The sequence below is a fragment of the Nicrophorus vespilloides genome, unplaced genomic scaffold (assembly GCF_001412225.1).
Source record: "Nicrophorus vespilloides isolate i.1.1-1 unplaced genomic scaffold, Nicve_v1.0, whole genome shotgun sequence".
In the NCBI taxonomy this organism is placed as follows: Eukaryota; Metazoa; Arthropoda; class Insecta; order Coleoptera; family Silphidae; genus Nicrophorus; species Nicrophorus vespilloides.
In genome coordinates, this window is record NW_017098747.1 from 12,368 (window position 1) to 21,962 (window position 9,595).

The following is a 9,595-nucleotide window of genomic DNA, read 5'->3' on the forward strand; positions in this document are numbered from 1 at the left end:
AATTTCGATATAGTGAAGAAGATTTCGATATAGTCGGGATTTCAATATAGTGAGGATTTCGATATAGTGAAGATTTCGATATAGTCGAAATTTCAATATAGTGACGATTTCGATATAGTCGGGATTTCATAGACGGTCTTTCGGTTGTGATATAGACCCTTTGGCACATATGGAAAAGAATAATAATAATAAAAATCACTAATGTTAACTAAATGAGAAGAATTTGGCTAATTAACTAATAAAAATAATCGTAGGCAACCCATAACACATAAACATATTTTTAACTAATTATACCAAAAAACGTTAGATTTTTTTCGTATTTTAATTTGTAATTATTTAAATACTTTCAATTAATTGAAATAGTTAAAAAAGGAAAGAAAAACTATATTTATGATTATTTTATCAAGAATATTGAATATATATATTATTTTTTGTTACTAATTTAAAATTATAATAAACGATTGTGTATAATGTATAATGAAAACTAAACGATAATAAAAATCTGCATGTAAACTCTAACAAATAATTAGTTGATGTTATGAATGAAATGTTGGATGTTATGTAAGCACGTGTGGTGGGTTGGTTGCGAACCTCGCTTTAGTTTGAATTTCGCGCGTTGGATGGCGTGTTTTGTGCGACGCGCACCCTGCCGCCACCGAATCCAGTCTTTTACATTTACCATCAAAAAAGGTACGTATCTAGCGTCGTCTTTCGTGAGTATTTTCTTTGATCATCCAGCTTTGGGAAGTGTTATAGCCCATCCGAGGTAAACTGTGAGTAAAAACGTACCGTCCGTTAGCGGATGCAGAAACTATTTTCCAGAAATTCCCTTTTTTTCACTTCGAAAAAACAACCCGAAGTCTCCGACCCCCGATTGAGGTTATGTTCACATGTTTTCGTGTACGATAACTCCTGAAAACATTAGATAAACACATCTCAAATCTGGATGATTTTTATATACTAAAGACGAAACACGTATATTATTGCGAAACAAAGAATTTTACTAATTTGTATATTTTCTGTTTGTGCTTTTTTAGCAAGATGGGTAAGATTATGAAAAGTGGTAAAGTCGTACTCGTCCTGAGTGGACGGTACGCCGGAAGGAAGGCCATCATCATGAATAACTATGATAATGGTACATCTGACAAACAGTACGGACATGCTTTGGTCGCTGGAATCGACCGCTATCCAAGGAAAGTGCATAAGCGTATGGGCAAAATCAGGATCCACAAGCGTTCCAAGATCAAGCCTTTCATTAAGGTAATTACAAAACTCTTTTCAAAATTGCATGTTTACAAACATTATAATGCTCACCCACTCACTGCTTTAATCATACATAAATTGATCAATGTGAAAGAAGAAAGTTCTTCTCAACATTTCATAATTGCAAACTTTTATTTTGCATAGTTTTAATCAATTGTGTACATTAAACCATGTGGGTTTTCATTCAAAACTTATTGCTTGTTTTCATTTGTAAAATACCTTTTCTTTCATCAATATTTCCAACATTCTATGGAGATTTAAAGAAAATCATTGGTATTTAACATGAGGCTCTGCCAGTAAAATCAACAAGCAATATTTTTTTTTTGGTTAATGGTCAAAATTGCTATATTTACTATTTAAGGTTATGTTCATGTCCTAACTAATTACTGATAGAAACTATAATTAACAATTTAAATTGTATGAGCAATGTTGCTAATAATAATGTGTTGTTTTAGGTATTGAACTACAATCACTTGATGCCCACTCGTTACACCGTCGACCTTCCATCAGAGAGCAAGATCTCGATGAAGGACCTCAAGGATCCGATGAAGCGCAAGAAGATCCGTTTCCAGACCCGCGTCAAGTTCGAGGAAAGGTACAAGATGGGAAAGAACAAGTGGTTCTTCCAGAAACTGAGGTTCTAGATTATGACTCTTTATATTAATGTATAAAAACATGATTTTTTTTTTCAATGTTGACTATTGTTTTCCCTTAAAAAAGAAAAACAACAATAAATATCTGTTGACAATGAATTTTAGTGTTCTCAATTTACACGTCCCATCAATTCAATTCCCCCCCCCAAAGCAATTTTAACATAAAGATTTTGGAAAATTTCTAATAACTGAAGTAGGCTAAAATTTCACATTTTGAATCAGCGCCATCTATTCGAATTTGGAAAAAAATCCTAATAAAATTAAATTTTTGCTGAATTAATTAACAATTATTTCTGACTTAAACAATCTTAATAATAGTGGAACAGCAATGTTTAGTTACAGCTGTTTCCAAGTCGATGCAAAAACTATTTCGAATTGATAGGAAACTTTAACATTTTTGTGAATTTGATTCATCTTGAAACTACTATTTCCTATTTTCGTTTAATCTTTTGTTGCGCAGTTCAAAATTACACAAAGTGCACTAATGTGTCGATTATAGTGTGTTGTGTAAGTTGTGCCGCAGTTTAAGATGTTACAAAAATAGCCGCGATCTAAATAGAACCGATTTTTGTTGACCCGGACGGATCGAATGGTCGCTTTCATAGACGAGTAAAGACAAAAAAAAAAATGGCCAGAAACGAGAAGAGTGAATACGGTAATAATTAGCAAATGAAATTATGATGATGATGAAAATCTACAACATTCTTTGCGAGTATAGGTAAAAAGTTCAAAGAGCAACACCATCACTTCTCTCCGACGTTGTGGAACAGCACCTACTTGACTCGAAACGCGTCCAACAAAGGTGAGTTTGCAGAGAGAGAGAAGTTTGAAGGAAATGAAAGAACGCTCGTCGTCTTCCAGCTCTGATCGACTTCGAGGTGAAACCGGACAGAAGGGGACGGAGGAAGTCGCGTTTCGAGACGAGATGGGATGAACTTCCAGATCCGATCTTGGAGCAGATCTTCAAGTATCTAACCATAAGGGAACGGTACTACGCGAGTCTGGTCTGCCGCTCCTGGTACGAGGGCTTCTATCTACCCTACGTCTGGTCAGAGTTCGTGCTTGGAGATAGCACACTAACTAGAGCGCGCTTCAACTATTATCAAGGATGGCAGGTGATTGGATATTAATTAACAAAAAGAAATATATTGGATATTTACAAGAATATATATATATATGTATACAAATATAACGTTGCTGTTGCTGTCATCAGTACGTCTTGGATCACGTACGGACGCAGATGTGCCTCACCCAGGTCGGGCCGCACTTCCGAAAGCTGACCTTCGAACCGATGATGAACTTCTTCAACCTGTACGAATTCATGAACATGGTTTCATGGTACTGCGAACAAAACGACAACAGATTGGTCAACGTGAAAGGAGTCGCCGCGAAGGTGAGAACGTTGCGGTTCACCTTCCCATGCAACATGGACAGTCGGGAGGATTTCGAAGGAGTCACGCTTTTCGGAACGGGAGGACGGTTATTAGGTAAACACAACAACAGCAACACATTAAAATTATAACCATACAACATTCTACAAAGGTGCGCTGAAGAGGCTCATGTCCAATTTACCGAAACTGAAACGACTGGAGCTAATCGATCTGATGCTGGATTACAAAGAAGCTCAACACCTCTTGGACGGGGTGTGCGAAGCCTGCTGTCTAACCCTCGACACGCTGGTTCTGATCAACGCGACGAAGATGAGCCATCAGATCCTCCACGTCGGCGTCTTCTTAAATTTACAAGTAAACACGCACGCACTTCAAAACTATCCAATCATACATTTTTTTTTAGGTACTTGTATTGAGCCCTCAGAATTTAGGCGATGACGTGATCGAGCTAATCGGCTACACAAAATTGAAGCATCTGCACATCCTCCAGAACAGGTACACACCGGATTGCGTTGAGACGCACGTCGAGCCGAAAGTTTGGAAGAGCTGCAAGAAGAGCAATCCACGTATCTCGATTCACTTCGAGATGGAATGTATCAAAGAGAAAACTATAATTTGGCCGATGGGTGCGCCCATCAACAGCATAATCTACGACACCCCAACAATAGGAGTAAATTGTTACTAAGAAAAAAATGATAATTAAAGAAATTTTAACTATTTCAGGTGGAATTATCGCACGTGATCCAAATAATTGAAAATTATAAGGACAGTCTGCAAGTGTTTGGGCACAAGGGTTTGCCAAGAGGATACAGACCGAAATCGTTTCACAGCAGGATCGATGAACCTGTTATGTTTCTGTGCAGAAAATGCGACAATCTTAAAGTCTTGGTAATAATAATAAATAGTTAATTGAAGCGGAAATTTGTATAAATGTATAAATTGTAGGTGATCAGCGAAAGGGTATCAACTGCTACGTTGCTGCTGATCGCAACGACGTGCAGGAAACTGAAGAAGCTGCACGTGAGACGAAACGGCGTGATCAAGAAATGCGATTGGGATTACAATCAGACGTGGTCGGACGAGTATTACCAATGGTTAAAGGATAGCAGCAGATCGTACGAGACGGTGGAGAGGGAAATCTCGGAGGTGCTCGGTTACAAATGGTGCATGTTGAGCGACAAGAACTTTAAGGGTTTGCACGTGGATCTCCACGAGGAGTTGTAATGAATTTTTGTTTGATTGAGGAGGAGGAGGAGGAGGGAAAGGCGCTTACTCACGTTTAATCGCTTGTCGGGAGGGTGATGAACATTTGCGAGTAGAGGTGGCCGACCGTCTTGATGTTCCTCTGCATGATGATCCTCAGGGTCTTCGTGTATGGATCGGCCGGTCGCACCACCGTCGGGTCTCTCCACATCAGACCGTTGGAGTCGCCAACGAAGAGCGCCGGGGATGGGATGTGATCGCGCATGTAGCACCAGATGCATTCACGCAATATAGCGACGATCTGTAGTATACAACAACACAAACAAAACAAGTGTTAATTATTATAACTCATATAACTAAAGTGAAATTTTGATCATAACTTGAAAATCAAGGCGGCTTAATTTAAATTATACATCAACTGTAGGAAGTGAGTTTTTGTTGAAGCAATAAACATTTTGTAACACGTATAGAAATTTCATTTGGTACCAAAATATTTTTTTTTTAGATAACCAAATCAACGTGAATGTGTATGTTGGGAAAACTCACCTCGTAGGAATTGAGGAATGGCACCACGTCCCGAACGCTGGACAGGGGCGGCGGCAGCAGTTGACCCAAAGCCATGACATCGATGACTCGAACGGTCGTGTCCATCAGAGCCTTGTAGCTGTCCGTGTTGCAGGATTTGCTCTGATCCCCCATGCTCGTCCATTGATGCATCAGCGTAGCCGTGAGGGCCCTCAACAGGACGGAGCAGTAACACAGAGCCGGCCTGTACGAAGCCACGAAGTTCAGCAGATCCCACAGCAGAGGTTTCTGATTGAACAGTCTCCTGATGAGCAAATCCCTTTCAATGGTCACCTATCAATCGAACGCTTATTAAAGTATAAGAATAAAATCCACTATCGATTACCTTGGAAAACTCTTCTTCGGGCCACGGCAATCCATTGTACATAACATCAGGACTGATCAGCTGGACCAGCATCAAAGAAACCAACGTCAAACTGTCTAAACTGACATCGACAATCTTGTCGTTCGGCGTATCGACCGGGATGCCGCAGCAGGCCTTAAGAGAAGCAATCAGATGCCTAGTGTTTATAGACACTAAATCTATGGGCGGACGATGGACGCAAATGGATTTCCGCTTCCCGTTACCAATAATTCCACCATTGAACACAGACGAATGTTTGGTGAGATGTATCGTCTTGCTGATTTTCTTGTTCTGGATGATCAGCTGCTTGTTCACCTCCGTGTTGTTGTTATCCTCGTCCATTTGCGCTCCGAACAACTCGGCGTCGGCTTTCTCGAAGAGCGATCGCTCCAGAAGATGCCTCAATGCCTTGTTACGACACACCTTCGAGTGGCAGCTCAACCTCCGGAACATCTCCAGCGTCCTCTTGAAACCGTTCATCCGAAGCAATTCATCTAAGGCAATAAATACAACATTATCATCAACACTTTAACGAAGTTTCACCGCCATACCAGTTTCTTTGCAACAGTTGAAAAAGTAATTCACAGTTCCGCAGACCAACTTGAGCGTCACCTGCAGCGGGATTGTGTCCAGTTTCGGTATATCGAGCAGATGCAAGATTTCGCATAAAATGTGAGAACACTTAGAGCCCAAACTGGACACCTTGAAGATCTCGGTGAGGTTCAGCAGGTTGTACTCGATACCCTTCGATATGCACCTGGTTTTCAGCGCGAAGATGGCGTTCGACTTCTCCCATTTCAGCAGTTTCAGCAAGTTGCGCCACGTCTGCTCCAGCGATTCCGATTTGAACGAGGTGAAACCGTTCAGACGCTCGAAGTGCTTCTCGAGGATCTGCTCCAGGACTACGGAGAAGTGACCGCCTTTCTCGTAGTACGGTGAACTGGTCTTGTCCACCAGCTCGCTTCCGAGGATTCGAACGAAGAACGCCAACTGCTCGTCCGTGGTGGAATTGTGCAGGATGAAGGAGAGGGCTTGGATAAGAACAGGAGGATTGTGCTGACCGATGCAGTTGATGATGCGCGACGCTGTTTGCGACTCGATATCCTCCGAACTGACCAGCATTTTGCACACCTCCTCCACGTCGAAGATCAGCGAATTCAGCAGCTTCAGCGGTTTCCTGTCGATGTAGTTCTTGCGCCTCACCGAGTAATCGATATCGCTCAAAATATACTCTGAAACAAGAAAAATTGAAATATTACTTTATAAAGACGATGCACCTAGTTTATTACCTAAGAGCTCCCAAGCGTTAGTCTTTATAATGTTGGCCGTCACCTCATCCACACTCGAAGATTTGGTCTTAATGTTGACGCAATCCAAGAGCAGCTGTATTATTTGCACTCCGCCTTTCTCGCACGACAGAATCAAGTTCGAGAGAAGATCCTTAAACATACGATTAATTTAAAGACACAATTTAGTATTGAAACAATTATCTCACCTGTAGACCATCAGGAGAATCGATGTATTTGCACCAGTCGTCGGTCATTTGGTACAGTTTCAAAAAAACATTAATCGGAACTGAAAAGCATAAAATCCAATTAGAATTTGCAATGAATTATAGAAAGGAAAATTATAATTATTACTTGTTCTCCTAATTTCATCTCCAATCGTGCTTAGCAGTTTGGATGAGAGGGTCAAGATTTGCACCAGGTAAGGAACAGTGGCTTTCCTCTGGTTTCTGATCACGTCGCCTTCGTGGAACGCAGTTTCCTCTAAACCCCACTAAAACAGAATAATCTAAATGAATTATATAAGTGTTAAATGTCTCATATTTACATTGAACATATCCAAAAGGGCTTTCTGTATGGCCGTGGAGTGGCTCGTCGTGAGATGCCCCAAAATCCCAACCACCGACTTCAATTTAGGGGAGTTGCTGCCCTGATACGTCTTGTTCAAGCAGAAATCCTTCAAACCGCAAGACAACACCCGAACGATGACTGTCTGCGGGAAGCAGCTTCCCACATGGGCGACGACCCAATCGAAGTTTGGTGAATGCTTCACGGAGGTGTCCAGAAGCGCGTTGATGCAAGCCTCAGTGTTGGAGTGCATCAGCGACGAAAGACACTGAGTGGTGATATCTATCAGAGTCCTGGTAGCTCGACAGTTCATCCACAGCTGCAAAACATCATTTAAACCTGCAAGAAAATAAATAGATTTTCCAATTTGTAACATAAATTATTTGATTATTACCAGTGCAAGCGTGTGCCCTCCCCGCATACTGGCTGGAAATCTTCCCGAGCAATTCCAGAGACCAGGTGCTGATGATTGGGGCCCAAGCCTCAGCGTTCGCCACAACGAATCCACACAAAACACTGTGCACCTCAGCTAAAGTAGTCTCATCATACTCATTCGGTTGTGCCACTTTACCAGTGGATATCTCCTTCTGTTCGAAAAGCATTAATACAAATGTAAAATCGAATTAGAATTTCCTTACCTCAATTCTTATAATGTAATTCTTAGCGGCAATGTCTAGCACATTGCTTAAGTACTCCAGTATTGCCAGTCGGGCAGCCGGCAAAGTTTTCAGCATCAGCAGTGCTGATTTGGTCATCTCCAAGGAGATGCACTTCGATTGTTTGTTGGCCCCCATGATGAATAACCTCAATTCCTCCATGGGATCCGCGGGGGCTGCGGCCCTCAACGAGGAGCTCTGCACGGACATTCTTATAGCAACAATCACCTTTCGATTCTTACACGCAACAATTGTTCGAAACGCAAACAACGCATATTCCGCAGACCGACGCTCCAATGCCTCCAACCACCACCACGGATCGCGATAAACTGAAACAAAAACACGACGCTATCAGTCTAATAAACATTATAAACACAAACACGCGCATCTGGTTGCATACACATCAAAACTTAATTACTCCAATTACACGCAAATCATTAATTAATTAAACTAATCACAGCACAATTATTAATTGAATAATCAAAATCAACAAATACGTATAGTATTAATTAACAATTAAAAGAATTTAAAGAAATTTCTTACAAAATTATATCGTGCAATGAAAGTTGCATATGTACTAAACAAAATGAAAAAAAACTTAGTTAATTAACAAACGCTTAATTACTAATTAAATTACTTAACTACTTATAAAAGCACGCTTCTAATACCTTAAGTCAATCATGTTTGTTTATAACAAACGTTGCAACAAATTATGGGAAATATGTACAACAAAATGGCCGAAATTAATTGTCAAATTTCTTTGTTTCTTTTTTAGAAATAAATTAAAAAACGAATTTATTTTGATTTAAATCACGTAAATTCGTGTAAAAAAATTGAACAAGAATTAATTATTGATTGAGAACGAAACAAAGACATTGAAATTTATATAAGTATTAAAGGGTTTATAATAATTGAAGAACGTTAACAACAATTGAAGTATTATAAAAACAAAACTATGGTTAATTGATTTTTTAATGAAATTAATAAATTTATAGAAATAATTGGATTTGTATAAAAAATGGGAGTTTTTACAATCTGAAATTTATTTCTTGTAATCACGTTTTCAATATAATATTTTTGTATTACGATATTGGTTAAAGTTGAACAGATTTTGGTTGAAATTACATCGATTTAGTTGCTTTTTAAATTTAGGTTTAAACGAAAGCTGTTAATTTAGTTGAATGGAAATCGCTTTTCTATTGTTTACTGTTTAATTTGCAGATCGCGATAAACTGAAACAAAAACACGACGCTATCAGTCTAATAAAAATTAAAAACACAAACACGCACATCTGGTTGCATACACATCAAAACTTAATTAATCCAATTACACGCAAATCATTAATTAATTTAACTAATCACAGCACAATTATTAATTGAATAATCAAAATCAACAAAAACGTATAGTATTAATTAAGAATTAAAAGAATTTAAAGAAATTTCTTACAAAATTATATCTTGCAATGAAAGTTGCATATGTACTAAACAAAATGAAAAAAAAAACTTAATTAATTAACAAACGATTAATTATTAATTAAATTACTTAACTACTTATAAAAGCACGCTTCTAATACCTTAAGTCAATCATGTTTGTTTATAACAAACGTTGCAACAAATTATGGGAAATTTGTACAACAAAATGGCCGAAA

At 39.0% G+C, this 9,595-nt stretch overlaps 3 protein-coding genes across 4 annotated transcripts; 2 read left to right on the forward strand and 1 right to left on the reverse strand.

The window, feature by feature from the left end:
- Nucleotides 1-666: 666 nt before the first annotated feature.
- On the forward strand, nucleotides 667-1,959 carry LOC108563114 (60S ribosomal protein L27). 2 transcript variants are annotated; one of them, XM_017921695.1, is made up of 3 exons: nucleotides 667-690; nucleotides 1,038-1,260; nucleotides 1,719-1,959. In XM_017921695.1, exons 2-3 carry the CDS (start codon nucleotides 1,042-1,044, stop codon nucleotides 1,905-1,907), a joined length of 408 nt encoding a protein of 135 aa, XP_017777184.1. In that variant the 5' UTR covers nucleotides 667-690; nucleotides 1,038-1,041; the 3' UTR covers nucleotides 1,908-1,959. The 2 variants fall into 2 exon arrangements, with proteins under 2 accessions (XP_017777184.1, XP_017777183.1); XM_017921694.1 differs by lacking the exon at nucleotides 667-690 and adding an exon at nucleotides 705-773.
- A 425-nt stretch (nucleotides 1,960-2,384) lies between these two features.
- LOC108563117 (F-box/LRR-repeat protein 21) lies at nucleotides 2,385-4,621 on the forward strand. The gene is made up of 8 exons (XM_017921699.1): nucleotides 2,385-2,571; nucleotides 2,635-2,718; nucleotides 2,778-3,031; nucleotides 3,130-3,403; nucleotides 3,459-3,661; nucleotides 3,711-3,977; nucleotides 4,031-4,195; nucleotides 4,253-4,621. Exons 1-8 carry the CDS (start codon nucleotides 2,544-2,546, stop codon nucleotides 4,529-4,531), a joined length of 1,554 nt encoding a protein of 517 aa, XP_017777188.1. The 5' UTR covers nucleotides 2,385-2,543; the 3' UTR covers nucleotides 4,532-4,621.
- Nucleotides 3,169-8,306, reverse strand: LOC108563116 (integrator complex subunit 5). The gene is made up of 11 exons (XM_017921698.1): nucleotides 7,930-8,306; nucleotides 7,686-7,878; nucleotides 7,272-7,630; nucleotides 7,079-7,217; nucleotides 6,934-7,013; nucleotides 6,728-6,878; nucleotides 5,990-6,670; nucleotides 5,421-5,932; nucleotides 5,057-5,368; nucleotides 4,585-4,811; nucleotides 3,169-3,257 (listed from the first exon to the last, which is right to left on the reverse strand). Exons 1-10 carry the CDS (start codon nucleotides 8,155-8,157, stop codon nucleotides 4,587-4,589), a joined length of 2,880 nt encoding a protein of 959 aa, XP_017777187.1. The 5' UTR covers nucleotides 8,158-8,306; the 3' UTR covers nucleotides 3,169-3,257; nucleotides 4,585-4,586.
- Nucleotides 8,307-9,595: the final 1,289 nt, after the last annotated feature.

Bases quoted from the DNA above. Each gene is read 5' to 3' on its own strand.
- LOC108563114 (XM_017921695.1), top strand. From the start codon at position 1,042: ATGGGTAAGATTATGAAAAGTGGTAAAGTCGTACTCGTCCTGAGTGGA. The intron at 1,261-1,718 runs GTAATTACAAAA...GTGTTGTTTTAG, and splicing joins AGATCAAGCCTTTCATTAAG to GTATTGAACTACAATCACTT.
- LOC108563117 (XM_017921699.1), top strand. From the start codon at position 2,544: ATGGCCAGAAACGAGAAGAGTGAATACG. The intron at 3,978-4,030 runs GTAAATTGTTAC...TAACTATTTCAG, and splicing joins ACGACACCCCAACAATAGGA to GTGGAATTATCGCACGTGAT. The intron at 4,196-4,252 runs GTAATAATAATA...TATAAATTGTAG, and splicing joins GCGACAATCTTAAAGTCTTG to GTGATCAGCGAAAGGGTATC.
- LOC108563116 (XM_017921698.1), bottom strand. From the start codon at position 8,157: ATGTCCGTGCAGAGCTCCTCGTTGAGGGCCGCAGCCCCCGCGGATCCC. The intron at 7,631-7,685 runs GTAATAATCAAA...ATTTTCTTGCAG, and splicing joins GAGGGCACACGCTTGCACTG to GTTTAAATGATGTTTTGCAG. The intron at 5,933-5,989 runs GTATGGCGGTGA...TTATTGCCTTAG, and splicing joins CAACTGTTGCAAAGAAACTG to ATGAATTGCTTCGGATGAAC.